The 24,430-nt window shown below is 40.5% G+C and overlaps 1 protein-coding gene and 1 non-coding gene across 4 annotated transcripts in view; one reads left to right on the forward strand and one right to left on the reverse strand.

Moving 5' to 3' along the window:
* Positions 1-23,733, reverse strand: part of RALBP1 (ralA binding protein 1) — a 44,211-nt gene extending 20,478 nt beyond the window's left edge. Inside the window, exons 1-2 of one of the 3 annotated variants that reach the window (XM_045527246.1) lie at positions 23,601-23,733; positions 1,327-1,625 (exon numbers count right to left, since the gene is read on the reverse strand). In XM_045527246.1, coding sequence (XP_045383202.1) covers positions 1,327-1,570 — 244 coding nt within the window. In that variant the 5' untranslated portion in view covers positions 1,571-1,625; positions 23,601-23,733. Of the gene's footprint in view, positions 1-1,326; positions 1,626-23,095; positions 23,281-23,600 lie in introns of those variants that run through there. The other 2 variants (XM_045527244.1, XM_045527247.1) reach the window with 2 other exon arrangements.
* Positions 16,348-16,449, forward strand: LOC123621968. Its single transcript, XR_006729346.1, has one exon. It is a non-coding gene; the product is annotated as a U6 spliceosomal RNA (small nuclear RNA).
* Positions 23,734-24,430: the final 697 nt, after the last annotated feature.

The raw sequence follows: 24,430 nt of genomic DNA on the forward strand, positions 1-24,430 counted from the left end.
CATGGTGTCAGCCTAGCTTACAGCAACCTCAAACTCCTGGGCTTAAGTGATCCTACTGCCTCAGCCTCCCCAGTAGCTGGGACTACAGGCATGCGCCACCATGCCCGGCTAATTTTTTCTATATATATATTTTAGTTGGCCAGATAATTTCTTTCTATTTTTAGTAGAGACAGGGTCTCGCTCTTGCTGAGGCTGGTCTCGAACTCCTGACCTCGAGCAATCCACCTGCCTCGGCCTCCCAGAGTGCTAGGATTACAGGTGTAAGCCACCGCGCCCGGCCTGTAACCTACTCTTGCAACAGTTTTGCCCAATCACAGGAGGCCAACTGTTCAAACTGTGTTCAAATAAGGTAAACACTGAGCTATAACTAATCTAGCTATTTCTGTCCCTCACTGTCCTTTTCTCTGTCCATAAACATTATCCGACCATATGGCAATCCCAGAGTCACTCTGAACCTACTCAGGTTCTGGGGGCTGCCCGATTTAAGAATCATTCTTTGCTCAATTAAATTCTGCTAAATTTAATTTGTCTGAAGTTTTTCTTTTAACACATAATATTGGGCAAAAGAAACTAGACACAAAAAGAGGTACACTTCCATTTACATAAGTTCAAAATCAGGCAGTATTAACCTACAATGAAGGAAGTTTACTTTTGGGAGGGGTGGGGCATTCCTTTTGGAGAGGCAGTAAAAGGGAATTTCCAAGTGCCGAAAATGCTCTGTTTCCAGATCCCTGCAGAGGTTACGCAGGCATATCCGCTCATCAAGTTGTAGACAATTTGTGCACTCTATCTATGTGCTATCTGTGTCTATATGCTTCAAAAACAAATTAACTTAAAAATACTAGAAAGACCAAAATAAAGGAATACTTAAAATAACTTATTTGCTTTTATCATACTAAATAGCTATTCTTAAACAATTCATCCTCTCTACTAAATAGGACCTATAAATGGAATGCATCATGACATTTACTTAAGAAAAACGAATACCTATTTTATTAAATGTTCCAATAAAATATACCCCAACCTACTCAAGAAAGTAAGATTCTATAAGGGCAAAATTCCAGTATCTACTTTTTATACATTATTTTAAATGACCACTTTAAGAAATAGCCATTGCAAAACTTTACCATTTCTAGAAACTCAGTGTTTTTATAAGATTAAGACCCTAAGATACAACTCTAGTATACAAAAATTGAGATCCTGAAAAATAAAGAACAGAAAATCAAACCAGTCTCTGACTTATGCTTCCAGAAGACAGCTAATACATGGATCAGGATGGAGGTTTATCTAAAATACATCTAAAGCATAGGAAAAAATGGCACTTACTCCTTTTTTCCTTTTTCTTAAATTTTCCTTTTTTCTTCCCATGGTCTTTCTCATCATCAGACACTATGTCAGGAGGCTCGTGGAGGATGTCATGGGGAGGTGAGGGCTCGCCAGTGCGGTACAGTCCAGGAAACTTAGTAGGGCTGATCTCTTCAGAGCTGGGGGTCCGGGTGAGCCCACTGCCATGCTCCACCCTGCGGTGTTCACTGGGGCTGCTGGTGGGGGGCAGGAAGCACTCGGTCATGCTGACGCCCTGACGAGAAAGGGAAGAGGTCTTCTCTGTTACCTATCCATTATACCTGCAGAGAGAGAAAAAAACATCAGCAGTCACCTAACATCAACCAAAAAACAAAACACCACAAATACACAGCACAGGAAAAATATTTTCCTCCACAACCTCCCTTTAAAAATACTCCTTCATTTTATTATATTGTCTGGAGTTACATTCCATGCATCACACATTTCAGTTCTCATAGTTAAAAGCACTGGCATCTTCAAGTATTAGAAAAATAAACCAAATGAAAATCAGAGTTAGAGCTCTCAAAGCAGAACAGGAGTTCCTTTTAAAAAGAACTCACCATTGTAAAAGGTTTCATTTTGACTGCTATCCAACATAAAATCTCACCATTATTCTTTTTTGTTTTGTTTGTTTTATGAGACAGGGTCTCTCTCTCCGTCGTCTGGGCTAGAGTGCAGTGGCTTCATCATAGCTCACTGCAACCTCAAACTCCTGGGCTCCAGTGATCCTCCTGCCTCAGCCTCCCAAAGTGCTGGGATTACAGACATGAACCACAGTACCCGGCCTTGGCCATCATTTTTAAAAATCCATTTTATTTTTCCATTAATTGAAGGTATCCTAAGTTTTATCAATCGCAAGATTTTAGAATTTAGAGGGAGCTAGAGTTCAACAAGATAAAGGTTATTATACATTAGAGATGAGGTAACTAAAGCTCCAAACTCCACAAAAGCCAAAACACTTATGGGCAAGGAGCACTGCTTTATACTCCAGAAATAAAATTGCTTATAGATGTATCACTCATACCATTTTATTTTACTCTTTCCTGCCTTTGCTCATTCTTCCAATAATCTACTCCCTGGAATCCAGCCCTCCTCTCAGTATTTTTGCGTGGCTAATTCATGCTCATCCTTTACCACTAAGCCTGCAAATGGCATGAGGAATCTCATGGGGTGATGGAAACATTTCAGATTTGGATTGTGGTGACAGCTGCACAAACCTGTAAGTTTACTGAAAATCATCAAGTTATATATTTCAAGTGGGTGGATCTTATGGTATGTAAATTATAACTCAATAAAGCTGTTTTTTAAGAAAAATCGAGCACCAGCAATATTCTCCAGGAATCCTCCCTGGTGACTCATTTCATCTAGTATAAGCCACAGATAATTCTTTTCTGTGCTCCCAGAACATCCTGAACATCCCTCTATGTGCTGTATTTTAATTATCTACGCATGTGTCTGCCTTGCTTAACTGTGAGTGCCACCATTTCACACAACCCATGGCACACAGTAAGCACTCAAATGTTTATTTAACAAACTCACTAGTATCTCCTCCTTTCTCACCATGTATACTGCTAATGAGACAAAAATTAAAAAGAATGAACCTTGCCCTGAGCCTTAAATTCTAATTCAGGACATAAAGAAAAAAAATCCAAATTTTGTTTGCATTCCTGTGGCTTCTGGGACTTTCACGTATGTTAACTAACCTCAGTATACTCTAAAAGTAGTATTTTTCCATGTTTACAAAGAGCTTTAAATAACTTATCCTAAATTACTCACAAGAGGTAAAATTGGGATCTATTTGACTCAAAACTAAACTGCCTTTCATGTATATACACAAAACAAGTAGTACATCCATGCCAGGAGGAACAGCATGGTTAAAGACACAAGCAAAAACATATGGGACTTGCTACAAGAATGGGAAGACTGGTCTGACCAGAGCAGTTCCTGCTAAGGAGCAATGGAAAAGACATTAAAAGGTAAGGTAGGCCCAGCCAACCAGATGCCAAGCTGAGTTCAGACTTGCTGTGGGAGTCATCACCATTCAAAGCCAGGAAGTGACAAAACTGGGGTAAGAGAGGAATAAGGGCAGGAATACCAGCAGCACAATGCCAGACAGCTTTTGATCATTCGCTCCTTTGTGTTCCTACGACATTTGCATACGTGACACCTATGTTTACATTATCTCCTAGTTCACAATTATTTTTATATGGTTTCTATACTAGATTGATAAGACAAGAAGAGAGATTTATTCATAAAGTACCTAACAGATTATCTTGCAAAAACTACTCTTAATGAATGTTTGTTGACTTGTGCTATGGACTGAATGTTTGTTTCCCCTCCAAAATTCATATGTTGAAACTTAATCCCCAAGGTGATGGTATTAGGAGGCTGGGCTTTTGGGAGGTGACTAGGTCATGAGAGTTGTTATGAATGGGATTGGTGCCCTCACAAGGAGATGAACAGACCACAGTTCACCCCTTCTACCATGTAAGGACACAGCAAGAAGGCACCATCTGTCAACCAGAAGGCAGGCCCTCGGCAGACACCAAATCTGTCAGTGTCTTGATCTTGGACTTTCCAGCCTCCAGAGCTGTGAGCAATAAATTTCTGTTTTTTATAAGCTACCCAATTTATGGTATTTGTTATAGAAGCCCAAACAGACTAAGACAACTTGATTCACCTATGGTTGGAAATAGGTGGGGCAGTTAAAAGCAGATATGAAGGAGTGAGAGCCCAAATGTAGGATGATTTATAGTAATAAGAAAGGAAGAGGAATGTGAGTGCATTATGGCACATTGGCCACTGGGGAGCTATAGCAAGCCTAAATTTCACTTAAGAAAAGAGCAGAAGAAACACACTTCAAATGGTCCATAGTAAATTTAAGTATAATCATTCAAATAAAATAAACAACAAAACCCAGAAATTCTTATTCCTGAGGCAAGAAGAAATCTGTGTAAATTTTTTAAAAACTGAATTAAAAAATATTTATCCTTATTCCTCCTGGTAAGTACAACTAAAAATCCCAGATATCAGATTTTTTTTAAAAAAAGAAGAAGAAAAAGACTCTGAAAGGTAGAGAGAAGACAACAGATAGGTTAAGAACCTCAGGATAGAAAAAACATGGTGGTGAGTTCCCAGGGGTATTTTTTGCCTCACATCATAGACTTGGAGCTACAGAAGCCAGAAACCCAGAAACACCAGTGGGCATAAACAAAAAACAAACAAACAAAGCTACACTAATTAAGACAGTATGGTATTGCAGCAAGAATAAACAAACAGATCAGAGGAACAAAGAGAAAATCCAAAAAGAGGCCAGGTGCAGTGGCTCACACCTATAATGCTAGCACTTTGGTGGGCAGAGGTGGGAGGATCACTTGAGGCCAGAAATTTGAGACCAGCCTGAGCAACACAGCAAGACCCTCGTCTCTACAAAAAATAGAAAAATTAGCTGGGCGTGGTGGCACATGAGTGTCTGTAGTCCCAGCTACTCAGAAGGCTGGAGCAAGAAGATGACTTGAGCCCAAGAGTTTGAGGTTGCAGTGAGCTATGAGGACACTACTACAATCTAGCCAGTGCAACAGAAGTGAGACCCTGTATCAAAAAAGAAAATGAAAGAATATTAATAGTCAAGCCAAATACTTGAAAATATATTTGCTGTGTGTGTGTGTGTGTGTGTGTGTGTGTGTGTATCTGATCTGACAAACGATTTTATCCAGAATAATAAAAAGACAAAAAATCCAAAACAAAAATAGGCAGAGTTGAACAGTTTACAAAGAAAAACATATTGTAAAAGTTGATCATACCAATTGGGTCATTCTTGTCATACCTAACTATTAATAAATGAGAATCAAGAGGCTAGGGGAAAAGCACTCAGGGCACATAACATTGCTTCAAGAATGTCATTCTCTGCAAGCCTGGCTGCAGAAACTTCCTACTGATACCTGAAACCAGTTTTATCTAATAGCTACTGAAACAACCTGCTGTGACTCTAAGACTAGTTTTACCCACCACAGTCACTCACCAATCAGAGCTTCACAGCTTCCCAAAACCTTACTAGTGCCAATTGGCTTTCTCAAAGAACAATATGTAACATTTCTGTTTTTAAAATAAAACCTCTAATCTTCTCTTTGTTCTTGGGACATTCAAAGACACCCAGTCTGTGTATATGCCATGAATTGCAATTCTTGCTTCCCAAACAAAACATTTTAAATTTAAAGATTCCTCTCTATACTTGACTTACATAATACTAATGGTCAAAAAGTCTATGAAATAAGCTCCACATCACTAAACATCAAAGAAATACAAATTAAAATCATAACAGGCTATTAATAGACATCATCTAGAATGGATAAAATTTAAAAAGAACAATTCCTAACACTGGTGAGGATATGGGGCATCCAAAGTCTCATACATTGATGACATGAATGTAAAAGTTTAATCACTCCAGAAAACTGTTTGGCAGTATCTTTAGTTTAACATACCCTTCCATGTGACCTAGCAATTCCACTCCTTATTTACCCAAGAGAAATGGAAACATATACTCACAAAAAGATTTATCATCAGAGCAACTTTATTCATAAATAGCTAAAAACTAGAAGCACCCTCATTTCCATCAACAGAACACTGGATTCACACAAAGAAATGTTACTCAGCATTTTTTACAAAGAACAAACGATCCACACATGCAGCAAAACTGATGAATTTCCAAAGACAGTACACCAAGACACCATAGAGTACACATATATGATTGTGTTTATGAAGTTCTAGAACAGGTTCTAGGTGTTAAAAGAATGTACAACTGTGGTAGCGGGGGTGTGGAGAAGAGGCGGGGACTGAGTTAGCAAGAGAGAACATTCTGGGTTGATGGCTATGCTCTGCATTGACAGGCACGTGGGCTGTAAGTTTGTTAAAACTTATCAAACGCTACATTTCACTGAATATAAATTATGTCTCAATAAAAACTCAGAAGGAAAAAAAAGCCACGAATGCTTTATAGAGATGTGACCATAGCCATTAAAAAACACAAACCTTCCTTTTCAAATATGGACCCACCTTTACATCAACATCCCACCCCACTCACTACACCCCAAATCACTACAATAGGAATGTGCTTTCCAATCATTCCAAATGAAAGCATGCACTGGTTCCTGTGTAAAAGAACAATTTCTCTCCAGAGGGAACTGAAGGTCCAAAATGTTAATTTCTGTAACATCTAATGAAAAGTATTAAAAGTGTAAAGCAAAAAACAATCCCATACCTAGAATTTTACTTTAAAACCAAAAACAGTTGTACCTTTGAAACTGAATAAAACTTCAAGTAAAAAGTAGTTATAACAGTTACAATTGAGATGAAGCAAAAAAGTTTCATAAAATTAGACTCAAACTTAACAATGGTTTAAAAACACTCACTTCTCCAAAGAATTAGGATATACATTATTCTTAAAATAGTCTTTTCTGTTCATGTTCCAGTATTAATCAGCACACATAGTAAGAATCACTCACTCATGCAAAAGAACAAACCAATACAGAGAAGAAAATAAGATTGCCAAAGTCTCCCGAAATGAACTTTCAAAAATAAATCTGGTTTATTAAACTTGATAATATCTAAACATAAAAAGGCTTATTCCAGAAAATCAACAATTTGTTTAACTGGTTTACAAGTTAAACAGATTCACTATTTCATAAATGTTCTACAAGTATCCTGTCGGTGAGGGAGCTGGAAAGGGCTTACACGCAAAGGATCAGGACCAACTTGGGAACAGGAACACTGGGCTTAAAGACATTAAAGAAGTATCTTCAAAACTCTAAAAGAAAATTAGTTCCAAAAGTTAAATAAAACCATTTTCAGACACATAGTCTCAAGAAGACACTTCCTATAAAGTTTCTGAAGAATCCCTAAAAAAACAAGACAGTAGACTAAACAATAAGAGGGCTTGAGATTCGACCCTGGAGAGCAGCAAAGAGAAGCCCCAGAACAGCAAGCCTTTGATCAACTGGTCCACAGTGAAGCTGGAGGAAAAGCTCCAAGCATCAGTGGAACTTAGACACATCTGACTATGTGGAAAAGAACAGTAAGACACATTAAAGAGCTACTAGAGCTTTTGGGATAAATCTGTCATAAGAAAACAGTAAACAAAGCAAAAGAAGAGAGACCACTATCAACTCCCGGAGAAAGAAAAGTTAGATGAGAAAATGAAACCATAGTCCACTGCTTGGCTCAGTATTATACAGTATGTCTGGTTGTCATAATGAAAACAGTTAATGCTGATTTGATCAAACATTGTGACAGGATCATATTACAGAACTGAAATGCAGGGAACTGGAGAAAGGCATAAGAGATCTAAATCCTCCCTTATCTATCATAATACCTAGTTAATAGATAATGTCAAAAACTGGTATCTCAAGAAATAGCAGTTTGGCCAGGCGCGGTGGCTCACGCCTATAATCCTAGCACTCTGGGAGGCCAAGGCGGGAGGGTCGTTTGCGGTCAGGAGTTCGAGACCAGCCTGAGCAAGAACGAGACCCCATCTCTACTAAAAATAGAAAAATTAGCCAGGTGTGGTGGCGTGCACCTGTAATCCCAGCTACCCGGGAGGCTGAGGCAGGAGAATCACTTGAGCCCAGGAGTTTGAGGTTGCTGTGAGCTAGGCTGATGCCATGGCACTCTTGCCCAGGTGACAGAGTGAGACTCTGTCTCTAAAAAAAAAAAAAGGAAAGAAATAGCCATTTAAGTATATTATTTAGAAAAAAGGGAATAAATACCAAAATAAATAGCTAAAAGGAAAAAAAAAATTAAGACTGAAAGGGGTGCAAGAATGAGGCAGGGAATGGTATTTTCCTTTTTAAGTATTTTAGTACTATGTCAGGGGTTGCCAAAAACACCCCCAGGATCTGTGATTTGCTAAAAGGACAAATAATTCAGCATATAGTTGTACTCACAGCTAACGATTTATTATAGAGAATGGATACAAAGTAAAACCAGCAAAGGCAAGGCACATGGGGGGAAGGCCAGAGGAAATCAGATGAGAGCTTCCAAGGGTCCTCTCCCAGTGTCTCACCCTCCTAATGCATCCTTATGCTGGAGGGTCAACTCCTCCAGCAACACTGAAAACATGTGTAAAGTGTTGTCTACCAGCAGCATTTTAGATATTCAGAGCCCAAGTTCTTTTTAAAGGTTCATCACATAGATACCCTCTGCCTATGTGAGTCTGGAACCAAAATTGCAGACTTCCGGAAAAAGCGGGTATTCAGCATCAACTATTGTTTGCACAGTGAGCCACTCCTATATTTGAAAAAGTTTTATATCATTGCAAGGAACTGTTTACCAGTCAAGTTCCCAGACACCAAGCAAGGGCCAGCCTTGCAAGCAGGCCCTTCTGAGAACAGCATCTCAGGCCTCTTATGGTAACTCTTTTCTGTACAAGTACTATTTGATTTCTAAAACCGTCTCTACAAATTACAGTCATGCACTGCATAATGACATTTCAGTCAATAACTGACCACATAACAATGGTGGTCCCATAAGAGTATAATATCATATTTTTGCTGTACCTTTGCTATGTTTACATATGTTTAGATACAAAAGCACTTATCACTGTTTTCCAATCACTGATTCAGGACAATAACATGCTGTTTGTAGCCTAGGAGCAATATAGCAATATATGCTGTACCATATAGCCTAGGGGTATAATAGGCTATACCACCTAGGTGTGCACCTGATGTGCACACAATGACAAAATTGCCAAAGACACTTTTCTCACAGTGTATCCCCATCATTGAGCAATATATGACTGTTCTCTGATTAAACTTAAAAAATAAAAAATCCAGCCAGGCACAGTGGCTCAAGCCTATAATCCCAGCACTTGGGAGGCTGAGGCGGAAGGACTGCTTGAGCACAGGAGTCTGAGGCTGCAGGGAGCTATCATCATGCCTGGGTGACAGAGTGAGCTTTGTCTCAAAAAAACAAAACAAAAGAACACTGGAAACTAACAAAAAGTTTACAACAATCCAGACAATGCTTATTCAAGAAAAACAGCTGTTGAGGCTGGCTAGGGATGGGAATGGGAGGGAAAAAAAGAAAGAAAGAACAGCTGAATCTTGGCAAGAACATTGAATTTTGTAGCATTTTAACTTACTCTTGGCCCACTGGGGGCTCCCCAGACCAGGGGCAGCCTTGACAATAACAGCCCATATTCCCAGTGCTGGTACTGCACAATAAACCTCATTTGCAAACATACTGAAATTATGTTTTGACCTACCTAGTGGCTCCCTGAAAGACCTGCTTAAAAGACTTATTATGTCGTACCTAATGTAGCTAACTTGGAACTCCCAAGAACTAAAGCCACTATGGAGCATGAGGAGTGTTGTGGAGAACCTTCACAGGCAAATGTTTAGCTGCTGCTGCCTGAAGCAATGGGTAACAGTCAGGACAAGCAAAACGCTGACCAAAAGTCTTGAGAGGAAAGGCTGGAGAATGACGTGCTGGAAAATGAGAGCTCTGAACAGCTTCAACATATTCCTGGGAATCTAGGAGGCAATGCACATGCCCAGGGCTGTGCACATGCTCAGGAAAAGACCTGAGAAGGCCTATGCTCTCACCTCTGGATGACCTTGAAGCTCTGCAAATAGGAAGTGAAGACCAAGGCAAGTCTAAACTGGCTGAGTGCTGAATACGTACCCCAACAGATGCACAGTGCACCTCTGCAAAGATTGGGAGATGTTTTTAGTTTCAAGTGTTTAAGGAAATCTCTGTCCAATCACTAGCTGACTACTACTAATGTAATGGAACAGAGGCTTCAATGGCCATACATGACAAAGCACACAGAATTTAGAAAAATTACTTCAGAAATGTCATTAAACAAACTAACAGCAACAGCAACATCCCTGGGGACAGGGGAGAATCGATTTCCAAAGTTGCCACATTATAATATTCAAAATATCCAGTTTCAACAGAATATTACAGGTATGCAATGAAACATGAAGGGATGGCCCATAAATAGAAAAAAAAAAAAAAGCAGTCATAGAAACTGTCCCTAAGTAAGCCCAGACATTGGACTTATTAGGAAGACTTTAAATCAGCTATTTAAAGTATGCTCAAAAGCTAAAGGAAACCACATCTAAAGAACTAAAGGAAAGCATGAAAACTCCGTCTCACCAAAAAGGGAGTACCAATAAAGAGGAAGAAATTATCTTTTTTAAAAAAATCATATAGAAATTATGGAGTTCAAAAGTATAATAACTCGGCCGGGCGCAGTGGCTCATGCCTGTAATCCTAGCACTCCAGGAGGCCGAGGCGGGTGGATCGCTCAAGGTCAGGAGTTCGAGACCAGCCTGAGCAAGAGCAAGACCCCGTCTCTACTAAAAATAGAAAGAAATTATCTGGCCAACTAAAAAAATATATATAGAAAAAATTAGCCGGGCATGGTGGCGCATGCCTGTAGTCCCAGCTACTTGGGAGGCTGAGGCAGAAGGATTGCTTGAGCCCAGGAGTTTGGGGTTGCTGTGAGCTAGGCTGACGCCATGGCACTCACTCTAGCCCGGGCAACAGAATGAGACTCTGTCTCAAAAAAAAAAAAAAAGTATAATAACTGAAATGAAAAATTCACTAGAAGGGGTCAACAGCTGATTTGAATAGGCAGAACAAAGAACCAGTGAACATGAAGATAGGTCAATTGAGTAGGTCAGTCTGAGGATCAGAAAGAAAAAAGAATTGAAGAAATTATAAAAGAGCCTAAGAGATACGTGGGACACCACCAGGCATACCAATATACACATAATAGGAGTACCAAAAGGAGAGAGGAGCATAAAAAATATTTGAAGAAATGGCCAAAAACTTCACAATTTAATGAAAAAGCTCAACAAACTCCAAGTAGGATAAACTCTAAGAAAGCCACATCAGAATACTAAGATCTTAACTAAACCACTGAAAGACATAGAAGTTTTTTGTTATTTATACAAATTAATGAGGAACAAATGTAATTTTGTTACATGGATATATTACATAGTGGTGAAGTCAGGGCTTTTAGGGTAGTCATCACTGGAGTAATGTACATTGTACCTATTAAGGAACTCATCATCATCCACCCTCTCTCACCACGCCCCCACCCCTGAGTCTCCCTTGTCTATCATTCCATACTCTACTTCCATGTGTACACATTATTTAGCTCCCACTTATGAGTGAGAACATGTGGTATTTGTCTTTCTGTGTCTGAGTTGTCTCACTTAACAGTTCCATCCATGTTGCAGCAAAAGACATGATTTCATTCTTTTTTATGGCTGAATAGTATTTCATTGTGTATACATACCATGTTTGCTCTAGCCATCCATCTGTTGATTCCATACCTTTGCTATTGTGAATAGTGCTGTGATAAACATACAAGTGTAGGTATCTTTTTTATATAATGATGTCTTTTCCTTTGGGTAGATACCCAACAGTGGTATTGCTGGATCAGTGGGTAGTTCTTTGAGTAATCTCCATATTATTTTCTATAGAGGTTGTATTAATTTACATTCCCACCAGTGTATAAGTGTTTGCTTTTCTCCACATGCTCACCAACATGTTATTTTCTATCTTTTTAATAATGGCCATTCTGATTGGTATATCTCATTGTGGCTGTAATTTGCATTTCACTGATGATCAGTGATGTTGAGCATTTTTTCATATGCTTGTTGATCATGCATTTGTTTTCTTTTGAAAAATGCCTATTCATGCCATTAGCCCACTTTTTAATGGGATTATTTGGGGTTTTATTGTTTGAGTTCCTTGTCATTTCTGGATATTAGTCCCCTGTTCATTCTATTAATTATTTAATTTGCTGTGCAGAAGCTTTTTAGTTTAATTAAGTACCATTTGTCTATTTTGTTTTTGTTGCCTGTGTTTTTGAGGCTTACTCATGAACTCTTTGCCTAGACCAGAAGAGTCTTCCCTAGGTTTTCTTCTAGCATTTTCATAGTTTCAGGTCTTATATTTAAATCTTTAATCCATCTTGAGGTGATTTTTGTATATGGTGAGAGACGGGTCCAGTTTCATTCTTCTGCATATGAAAATCCAATTTTTCCAGCACCATTTATTGAAAAGGATGTCCTTTCCCCAGTGTATGTTCTTGTTGACTTCGTCAAAGATCAGTTGACCATAAGTATGTGGCTTTATTTCTGAGTTCCCTATTCTGTTCCATTGATCTGTGTGTCTATGTTTATACCAGTAACATGCTGTTTTGGTTATTGTAGCCTTGAAATATAATTTAAAGTCAGGTAATGTGATGCCTCCAGCTTTGTTCCTTTTGCTTTGGCTATTAGGGCTCTTTTTTGGTTTCATATGAATTTTAGGATTTTTTTTTTTCCTAATTCTGTGAAAAACAACATTGGTATTTTGATAGGGATTGCACTGAATCTGTAAGTTGCTTTGGGCAGTGTGGTCATTTTAATGACATTAATTATTTTGATCTATGAGCACGGGATGTTTTTCCATCTGTTTGTGTCATCTACAATTTCTTTCATCAGTATTTTACAGTTTTCCCTGAAGAGATCTTTAGCCTCCTTGCTTAAATATATTCCTAAGTTTTGTTTTGTTTTATTTTGTTTTTGTAGCTATCGTAAATGGGATTGCCTTCTTGATTCAGTTCTTGGCTAGTCACTATTGGTGAATAGAAATGCTACCAATTTTTGTACATTTTGTATTCTGAAACTTTATTGAATTCAGTTATCAAATCTAAGAGTTTTTGGAGGAGTCTTTAGGGTTTTCTAGATATAAGATCACATCAATAGGGATAATTTGACTTCCTCTTTTCCAATTTGGATACCTTTTATTTCTTTCTCTTGCCTAACTGCTCTGCCTAGGGCTTCCAGACAAAGAATCTTAAAAGAAGCAAGAGAGAAGTTATTCATCAACAACATTAACAGTTGACTTCTCATCTGAAACCACAAAGACCAGAAGGCAGTGGGATGGCATAGCCAAAGTACTGAAAGGAAAAAAAACCCCTGTCAACCAAGAATTCTTTATCTGGGAAAATTATCCCTCAAAAATGAAAGAGAAATTAAGACATTCCCAGATTAATATAAACTGAGAGAATTCATCACTAGTAGACCTACTCTACAAAAAATGCTAATGAACTCCTTCATGTTGATGACAATAACTCCACATGAATAGAGAACACAGGTAAAGATTAGTTACTATATAGGTAAATATAAAAGACAATATGAATATATTCTTTATGTTTCTTTTCTTTCTCCCATCTGATTTAAAGGACAACTGTATAAAGCAATAATTGTAAATCAGTGTTGATGAGCATACAACATATAAAGATATGACTTGTGACAATAACAGCATAAGGCTACATAGGAGTAAAGTTTTTTACACTACTGAAATTAGGTTGATATTAATCTAAACTAATTAAGATGTTAATTGTAATCCCAGGAAAACTACTAAGAAAATAACTTGAAAATACATAACAAAGAAACATAAGAGTATTACAGTGGTACACCAGAAAATATCTAACACAAAAGGAGGCAGAAATAGAAGAACTGAGTAATTAAAAAAATATGGTATGGGCCAGGCACAGTGGCTCATGCCTGTAATCCTAGCACTCTGGGAGGCCGAGGCGGGAGGATTGCTCAAGGTCAGGAGTTCGAGACCAGCCTGAGCAAGAGCGAGACCCCGTCTCTACTAAAAATAGAAAGAAATTATCTGGTCAACTAAAAGTCTATATAGAAAAAATTAGCCGGGCATAGTGGCGCATACTTGTAGTCCCAGCTACTCGGGAGGCTGAGGCAGTAGGATCGCTTAAGCCGAGGAGTCTGAGGTTGCTGTGAGCTAGGCTGACGCCACGGCACTCATTCTAGCCTGGAAAACAAAGCGAGACTCTGTCTCAAAAAAAAAAATATATATGGTATGGAGAAAACAAATAGCAATATGGCAGAAGTAAATTCTTCCTTATCAGCAATATGCAAACAGATTAAATTCCCCAATGAAAAGGTAGGGACTGGTAAACAAATTAAAAATATATATAAGATCCGACTATATGTTGGCCATAGAGACTCACTTTAGATACATCAAATAGAGAGATGATCAACAAGAAACAGAAGATTGAACAACACTATAAACCAACTAGATATATGAGACCTCTATAGAATAGTCTGCCTTAAAGTCCTTTAAATGGCCTATTAAAAAGAAAAAGAAAAACAAATATAGAACAGTCTGCTCAACAACAGAACACATATCCATTTCAAGTGTACATGGAACACTCTCCAGGACAGACCATATGTTAGGCAACAAAACAAGCTGCAATAAACTTTAAAAGATTGAAATCACTGAAAGCATGTTCCCCAACTACAATGAAATGACACTGGAGAGGAATGGCAGATAAAAATGTTGAAAACTTCAAAAATAGAAATTAAGCAACAACCTCGAGAAACACTCAACAAAGTACTAAGCAAACTAGGAATATAAGGGACTTCCTCAAACTTGTAAAGAGTATCAATGAAAAACCTACAGTTAACATCATACTTAATGGTGAAAGACAGGCAGCTTTCCTTCTATGGTCAGGAACAAGTCAAGGAGGTCTGTTCTGGCCACTTTCATACAACATTGTACTAGAAATTCTAGTGTGGACAATTAAGAATGAAAAAAAACTGTTAGGTGATTAAATGCAAAATGTTTGATTTTGAATCAAAAGTGTAGTTTATTCTATCTCAAACAAGAAGCAGTACAATTAATCAAAGTATGAGCCTAAACTATCCACACACTTCTGCCATCTTAACAGTAGCTTGTTTACGCCAGCTGCAAAGAAGCCTGGAGAGTTTGTGGCAACGAAAGGCATTTACCACAGCTTGTTGAGAATTGAATATTTTACCTTGCAAGAAGTGGTCCAAAGCCTTGAAGAAGTGGTAGTCAGTTGGTTCAAGGTCTGGTGAATATGGTGGATGACGATGAGTTTCCAAGTGCAGCTTCTACAGTTTGAGCAGTACTGTTTGTGTGACATGTGGTCCAGCGTTGTCTTGCAAGAGGATCGGTCTATGTCTATTGACCAGTCTCGGCTGCTTAAGCACAAGCATCCTCATCATTTTGTCCAACTGGTTGCAGCAGACATCTGCTGTAATGGATTGACCAGGTTTCATGAAGCTGTAGTGTTGAATGCCAGCACTGGACCACCAGAGAGACAACATTAGCTTTTTTTTTTGATGAATATTATGTTTTGGACTGTTTTGACACTTCATTTTTATCCAACCATTGTGCCCAGTGCTTGCGATTGTCAGAAAGAATTCATTTTTCATCACACATATGGTGCCAAAATGGTTTGCCTTTATGTCATGACAGCAAATAAAGGCAAGCTTCCAGATGATTTCTCTTATGACACTTGTTTAATTCATGTGGAATGCATCTATCCAGCTTCTTTACCTTGCTGATTTGTTTCAAATGGTCCAATATAGTTGGAATAGTAATGTCAACGTTGCTGCTAATTCATGCGTAGGCTAAGATGGGTTCGCTTCCACTACAGCTTTCAGCTCATCATTACCACCTTGGTCTCAGGTTGCCCATGTGGCTCATTTTCAAGATTAAAATCACCAGAATGGAACTTCTCAAACCATTGATGTACTGTGTGTTCATAAGCCACATCCTTCCCAAACACTGCATTAATATCTCAAGCTATCTGCGCTGCATTGTTTCCCTGATGGAACTCATATTCAAAAATAACATGAATTTTTGACTTATCCATGGTTTCACAAGAACTGCTCTAAAAAAAACTTTGAAAGATAATCACAAGCCAAACCATGTGTTTGAAAGAATAAGGATGTACCTTCACAATAAAAATAAGAAGTCTCAAAGTGAAATGTCAGAGATAGGAACTGTCAAACTTAGGACTTAAGGAAATAGGACATTCCACACTAATAACCTAATAAATATATAAAAGGCATCCATATTGGAAAGGAAGAATTAAACCTTATCTCTATTTACAGTTGGCATGATCTTATATAGAAAACCCACAAGAATATAGTAGAAACTATTGAAGTGCTGGTTTGAACAGCACATACACTAAAATTGGAATGATACAGAGAAAATCAGCATGGCCCCTAAAAAAGAAGGAAAATATTGGAGCTAATAAAGGAGTTCAGCAAAGTTGCAGGATACAAAATAAAGACAGAAAATAAGTTTATATCTATACACTAGCACATTGCAAAAAATGAAATTTAACAATTTCATTTGCAATAGCATCCAAAAGAATAAATAGGAATAAATTTAACCAAGGAAGTGAAAGACTTATACTACCCTCAATAACAAAAAGACAGACAACCCAATTTGAAAATGGGCAAAGGAATCCAATAGGTATTTTTCCAAATAAGATATACAAATGGCCAACAAGCACATGAAAAGATGTTCAACATCATCGGCCATCAGAGAAATATAAATCAAATCCACAATGTGATACCAAATCACACCCACTAGGATAGCTAGAATTTTTAAAAAAGAAAATAGCAAGTGCTGGCAAAGATGTAGAGAAATTGAAGAACTGGAATATAAAATGGTGCAGCTGCTTTGAGAAACAGTTTGGCAGTTCCTCAAACTGTTAAACATAAGAGTTACCACAAGAACTATTCTCTGACAACACACTGACACCAAATATGGCAGTTTTTTCCACACCAATAACTAGTTCTCCAATTCTCCAGACACCAACTGGGTATCCTATAATTCAATTAAATTCCAACATTAACTGCCCAAAGTTAACGTCAGACTCCACAGGTTTAAGGGCTCAGACCCACAAAACTGCCCTCACATCAGTTACCAGTCACAAGTTCCACATAGCTACCAACAGTTATGACCCAACAGCTATAAATCAGGGTTCCCATAATCCCCTCCTCAAGTTGAGTAATTTGTAAGCATGGCTCACAAAAACTCAGGGAAACACTTTATTTCCACTTACCAGTTTATTATAAAGGATACTATAAAGGATAAAAATGAACCACCAAATGAAGAGGTACATAGGGTGAGGTCCAGAAGGGTTCCAAGTGCAAGAGCTTCTGTCCTGTGAAGCTGGGGTACAACACCCTCCCAGCACAAGGATATGTTCACCAGAAGCTCTCTGAACCCCATCATTTAGAGGTTTTTATGGAGGTCCCATTTTGTAGGAATCACTGACCATTGGTGATTGAGCTCAATCTCCAGTCCCCCACACCACCCACATTCAGGGCTGGGGCTGAAAGTTCGAATCCTCTAATCACATGGTTGGTTCCTCCAGCAACCAGCCCCATCCTAAAGTTATCCAGGAGCCCACCAGCAGTCACTTTATTAGCAAAAACTCAGATGTGATTGAAAGAGGCTTATTATGAATAACAAAAGATGTTCCTATCACCTCTATTACTCAGGGAATTCCAACAGTCTTAGAAGTTCTGTGTCAGGAACCAGTACAAAGACCAAATATATATTTTTTATTATATTACATCCAGCAATTCTACTCCTGGGTATATACACAAAAGAAATGAAAACATTCATCAACACAAAAACTTGTGCATGAATATTCACACCAGCATTATTCATAATAGCCAAAAAGTAGACACAACTTAAATATTCATCAATTGATGAATGGACAAAATGTAGAATACCCAAACAGTATTATTCAGCAATAAAAAGAAATGAAGTACTGATATATGCTACAATATGGATGAAACCTGAAAACATTATGCTAAGTGAAGGAAGTTGGTCACAAAAGGTCACATATATGATTTTATGTATATGAAATACCCAGAATAGGCAAATCAACAGAGACAGAAAGTAGATTAATGGTTACCAAGGGGCAGGGGCAGTGGGAATGGTGAGGGACTGCTAATGGGTAAGAGTTCTTTTTTTGGGATAATGAGTATGTTCTAAAATTGATTGTGGTGATGGCTGCACAACTCTGAATATACAGACGGTACTTGTGATGGTACCCATACAACCATTCTGCTTTTCACTTGCAGTACAGTATGCAATAAATTCCATAAGATATTCAACACTTTATTATAAAATGAGCTTTGTGTTAGACGATTCTGCCCAATTGTAGGATAATGTAAGTGTTTTGAGCACATTCAAGGTAAGCTAAGCTGCGATGTTTGGTAGGTTAGGTGTATTAAATGCATTTTCGACTTAGGATATTTTTCAATTTTCAGTATAAGTTTATCAGGATGTAACCCCATCATAGGCTGAGAAGCACCTGTACTAAAAACCACTGAACTGTGCACTTTAAAGGGGTGAATTTTATGGGTATATGAATTATATTCCAATAAAACTCCTATTTTTTAAAAAGCAGGGTCAAGTCTTTGCCATGTTAAAAGTCCCTCCCTTGGGCCAGGAGCAGTGGCTTAGACCTGTAATCATAGCGCTCTGGGAGGCCGAGGCAGGAGGATGGTTTGAGTTCAGGAGTTCAAGATCAGCCTGAGCAAGAGCGAGACTCCATCTCTACTAAAAAAAAATAGAAAGAAATTAGCTGAACAACTAAAAATATATATAGAAAAAATTAGCCGGGCATGGTGGTGCATGCCTGTAGTCCCAGCTACTCGGGAGGCTGAGGCAGTAGGATCGCTTGAGCCCAGGAGTTTGAGGTTACCGTGAGCTGGGCTGACACCATGGCACTCTAGCCTGGGCAACAGAGTGAGACTCTGTCTCAAAAAAAAATAAAAATAAAAATAAAAATAAAAATAAAAATCCCTCCCTCAACCCTTTATCACCCTCTGCTACAACCTCTTTCTATTCCTCCCTTCACAGCTAATATTTATTTATTCTTGAAATAATCTACATATTCTTTTATATTCTCAGAACTCCCATTAATTCAACTCAATGAAACCTAGCTCCTTCCTGAATCATTCTACTGAAACTGCGCTCACTTAATTATCAAATCCAATAACCTCCTAGTTATCAAATTCAATAGATTCCTATTAATCCTTGCTTTACTCAACATCTCAAAGCACTTGAAGTATGCCACTCCTTTTTTTTTTTTTTTTGAGATAGAGTCTCATTCTGTCACCTGGGCTAGAGTGCCATGGCATTATCATAGCTCATCATAGCTCACTGAAACCTCAAACTCCTGGGCTCAAGGGATCCTCCTGTCTCAGCCTCCAAGGTAGCTGAGACTACAGGCATGTGCTACCACACCCGGCTAATTTTTGTATTTTATATTATAGAGACAGGGTCTCACTCTTGCTCTGGCTTGTCCCTTTGGCTGGTTGGTTGGTTTTGTAATTTTTTTTTCCTAGAGAGTCAGTTGTGAAGGACATCTTCCTTTAAAAATGATCATGTTTTGGCTTCTATGACATTTTCTCATCATTTCTCTACATCTCTAAACACTTGGGAATTTTCTTTTCCAGCTTTTCTTTATCTGGCTTTAAATTGTGTTGGTTTCCACAGCCTATTTCCAGAACTACTTTATGTCAAAAAACTCTTCATATGTGGTGTTAACCTAAATCAAAGGCTTCAGCCACCACTCATAAAATGGCCTGATGACCCACACACATCAAGACCTCACTCTTGTATCCAAACCCACATATGCCTGGCTCCATAGCAGATGATTCCACCTGGATGCTTCACAGATGTTAATAACCTCCACTCAGTATGTTATACAAAGGAGGTAGTGGTTAGCATGCTAAAATACTGTTCCTCCCCCATTTGCTCCTCCCCCTGAATTCCCTGTCTCAGTATACTTCACCATTGTTTATTCAATCACCCAAGTTAAAATCCAAGTCATCTTATCCTATAATTTCTGCCTCACTCCCCATAGCCAATTGTTGCTGAATGCTATGAACTCTACTTTCTAAATGTTTCTGCTATTAAACTACTACTCTCTGTATCCCCACAGACATTGCCTTAGTTTAAGAGTTAAGACCCTTATCTCGAATCTCAATTATTGCAAAAATCTGCTAACCAGGCTTTTTGCATCCATTCTTACTTTCCATCCCTTCTGAAATCCATACTCTACAATTCCAGAATGATCTTTCTAAAATGAAAACCTTATCACGTCTCTTTCCTAATTAAAATCCATAAACTTTCTTGTACTATCTACAGGAAAAAACTGTAAAGGCCATCGAATGGCATGCAATACTTTTAAAGGTGCAACCTCACCTTCAGCTACTAACCACCACAACCAATGCTACAGCTGTAGGGAACAACTTCCCATTCATAAAAGTGTTCCATGCTCTTTCTCACCTACATGTCTCTGTCCAACTTTCCCTCTGTCTTAAATTTCTGCTTTAGTTATGACTAAGCTTTCTTGAAACATTAAAGACATAAAATATATAGTAACTAATATAGTCCCTGACACATTGCAGGGAGTTAAAAATCGGCTGAGTTAGCTTGGGTCTCTCTTCTTTGTTCTGTCTCGATGACTCCTATTTGCTTACAAGATAAACTTGAAATTACTTCGATGGTATACAAGACTGCTCATCATTTGGTCTCTGCCTACCTCCCCAGTTTCATACCTTGCCACCACCCTATGCTATACTTGCTAGCTATAGCTGCAGATCCTACCATGTAATTTCATACTTCCATGCTTTGCTCACACTGTTCCTTCTACCTAAATGCCCATTCTTTCTATGCCCGTACACTTGTTTTCATCACCTTGTGCCTGTCGTTTTTCCTTGCCACTACCCCGTTCCTCAACCTGTTTTTCTTCCCTTAGGAAACTAACCACTACCTCCTTTGTACATCCACTGTACTCCCATATTTTCTCTAATCAAAACAATCTTAAAAACATATTATACTTGTTCACAGTTCAAGTAAGAGATAAAGCTTGACCACCTTGAAGGAGGGACACTGCCTTATCCGTCTTTAAGTCCTCTTCAACTGGCACAGTACCGGCGACACAGTAATTCCTGTATTCTAAATAATCTGCATTTTTCCTTGTTCCTTCTTATGTATAATAACATAAGTTTCTATCAGGGATTTTCTTTCAAAAAAGAAAGAACATACTTTTGGGTTACATTCTGAACCCAGTCTCTCCTTGCAAACAACTGTGCAAATATAACCCTACAAGTTAAGTTTAATATGTACTTTCTGATACCACTTCTATCTTTCTAAATTAGGGAGAAATGGTCCCTGTCAGATCTATAATTAGAAATGTTTTGAAGAGATAGCAAATTAGGTTCTATTACATTGTTTCAAAATACTTTGTTTAAATAATTACTTCTCAAAAGCTACTGTTAAACTACCCTACCCCACCTGGAACTTTGGGGATACTTTGAATGAAAAGTGAAACTACTCTATCGACCTCCTTCCTACCCCTACTACTGCCACTAAGGCTTACAGTAATTACTCACTTTCAGGAAGATACTCAGAAAAGAATTATCACATCACCAAGACAATTCTAAAGACAAAGTGAGGTTATTTTTTTCATTCACAGTCACATTTATTCATTTAGAAATGCTGCCTCTCTGAGCACCAAACCAAAAGTGGGCCTATTCCTTACCACCACTTAAACATTTCCTGAATAACTGCCAAGTATGATGGAATGCTCCCCAAAGTACTGCAGCATTAGAACATGTCCACTCCACTAAACAAAAAAAGTCAATGAAAGCTTTTCTAACGAATGTGGATGGTGCACTAACTCTTTCCATGCAGGTTCAAAATACCTCCAATTTAAAATCACAGTGATCTTCGGGAACTCTACCAGGCCTTAGAGAGAACATGCTGCTTGCTCAAGAGGGAGGCTCTGTAATGAATCCCAAGACTTAAAACAGCATAATTACTTCAGGGAAGACTGAGAGGTGTGGAATACTTTGTAAAACCTGTTTCACTCTCACAACGATAAATCAAAAAAAAAAAAAGAAGAAGATTAAGAAGAAGAAGAAAGAAAGCTGACCTCAATTAAGAGAATTTTGGGGCCGGGCACGGTGGCTCACGCCTATAATCCTAGCACTCTGGGAGGCCGAGGGGAGAGGACCGCTTGAGCTCAGGAGTTCGAGACCAGCCTGAGCAACAGGGAGATCCCGCCTCTACTACAAATAGAAAAAAATTAGCCAGGCGTGGTGGTGGGTACCTGTAGTCCCAGCTGCTTAGGAGGCTGAGGCAGGAGGATCGCTCGAGCCCAGGGGTTTGAGGTTGCAGTGAGCTAGGCTGATGCCACAGCACTCTAGCCAGGGCGACAGAGCGAGACTCTGTCTCAAAAAAAAAAAAAGAAAAAGAAAAAAAAAGCATTTTGGCACAGACACACTTGAAAATGAGTTGTGAAAGAATTCTCAACTCCAGATTTCTCCATCCATCCCCACTGAAAACTGAATTACGGACCGCAGCACCCAAAGGCGCCCACCGCTCAGTGCCGGCGGCGGGCAACACCGAGAGCCTTTTCCTGGTCCACTGGGCAGCGCTGGATACGGGTCAGCACACGACTCCGACAGGAAGGTCCGAGCCCCCTCGCCTCCGCCCAGGCGTGCCCCGAAGAGCGCCCCCCAGGCCTGGGAGACTCGGGGGAGGGGTTCGGCTCGGAACACTCCTCCCCCGGCCCCCGAGAGCACCGAATCACAAACGCGGATGCCATTAAGGGAGGCCTGTCGGCAAGTGGGAGGGACGGAGGAACGGACAGCAAAGGGGGCGAGAACGGGGCGAAGCTTTCCCGGGAGGAACCGACACTGGGGGCAGCCACGCCCCCCACCCCCAACTCCCACCCCGAGCGCGGCAAGCGCCGAGCCCCGCACGCTGCCTGACAGACGCGGGCGCGAGGCCGGCGCCGGAGAGGGCTCCTCGGGCACGCGGGGGGCATCGCTGCGACCCTCGCAGGCGACCGCTCACTGCCACTGACCTGTGCCTGCCGCCACGCGACCGCCCGCTCCGCCGCAGCCGCTGCCTCCCCGCGCTCACGCTGCCGCTGCAGCCGCCTCCTGCGCTGCGCCCCAGGCCGGCCGCAGGCGCCCCATCCCCACCCCGCCCAGCCTCCGCCTGTTTACAATGATTGGGAGCGACTGGGCCGAGGCGGCCCAGCGCGCATGCGCACCCCCTCCTCCCGCGTCGGCCGGCTTCACTAGCCCTCCTCTCTGCGCTCTGACGGCTGAGGCCGCCAAGGGCCAACGCCCTGTGCCCCCGCGCGGGGCGCGCTGGGAGACGTAGTTCTTGGAACTTGCCGCCCGCCGGCCCCGGGACCGCACGTCGAGGAAGTAACTACAACACCCAGGAAGCACCGCGCCTCTTCAGGCCCGGTCTCTCCGAGGAGGCTCAGGGAGCGCGCGAGAGAACGCGCGGAGCGCCAGTGCTCTGCAGGCGCCTGCGCAGTCGCGGGCCTTGGGGGCCTGGGCGGGACGTCCACCTACCCCACGCGATCACTGGTGGAGGGAGCGGGGCTAGCTCCTGAAGCGGTTTAGAGGAAGGGGAGCTTTCCTCTTCACCTTCTGGCCCGGCCGTTCCTCAGCTACCGAAGCTGAGACCTTCTCCAGTGCCAGCGCGCTTTCCTCGTTCCAACCAGTTAAACCAGCCTGGGAAGCCGCCCAGCCCGCCGCTGGGTGGGGCGTCTTCCCAGCCTTCGACTGGGTGCGGAAGCGCTTGCTGGGTGGGGACTCTTGCTCGGGCTGGGAGGTTTGCAGGAAGGGAGCGCCGCGGGCCTGTGGGGAGGGACCACCCACAGAATTCTTAAAGTGGGTGTTGGTTCTTGCGGGGACCCGTTGGCTCAGCATTTACAAAGCTGCCCCTGAAGTCGCGCTGCCCAGCCGCATGTTAAGCTTGCGAATAGAAAGAAACGAATTTCCTCCAGAAGTCTTTCACACAGGTTTGAAGAATTGCTCCGCTAATGCATATTGAAGGCTGAAAACCAGGGGTGTTTTGAAGTCGTGTTTTATAAAATTTGGCAGTTTATTAGGGAAAGAGGCTTTGGAATAGATAGTCCTTCACAATCTCTTCCGCTCCTACGTGCTGCACGCCTTAGAACTTCATTACGTGTTCAGGCTGACCGCCGCAGTCCGTCTTGCACTATACTCCTAGATCAGCTTTCCTCCAATCTCTGCATTTCCTACCCAGTGCCCCCCTCAGCCTGACTCCAGCGGCCTCCCACAGTTGGATAACCGGGATGGTCTGTGGTAGCCGTTGTTTTCTCTCCCGGAAAGGTCTTCTCAGTGCCCCGCTTGCAGGTGAACATGCAAATATCAAT

Source organism: Lemur catta, chromosome 16, assembly GCF_020740605.2.
Source record: "Lemur catta isolate mLemCat1 chromosome 16, mLemCat1.pri, whole genome shotgun sequence".
Taxonomy (NCBI): Eukaryota; Metazoa; Chordata; class Mammalia; order Primates; family Lemuridae; genus Lemur; species Lemur catta.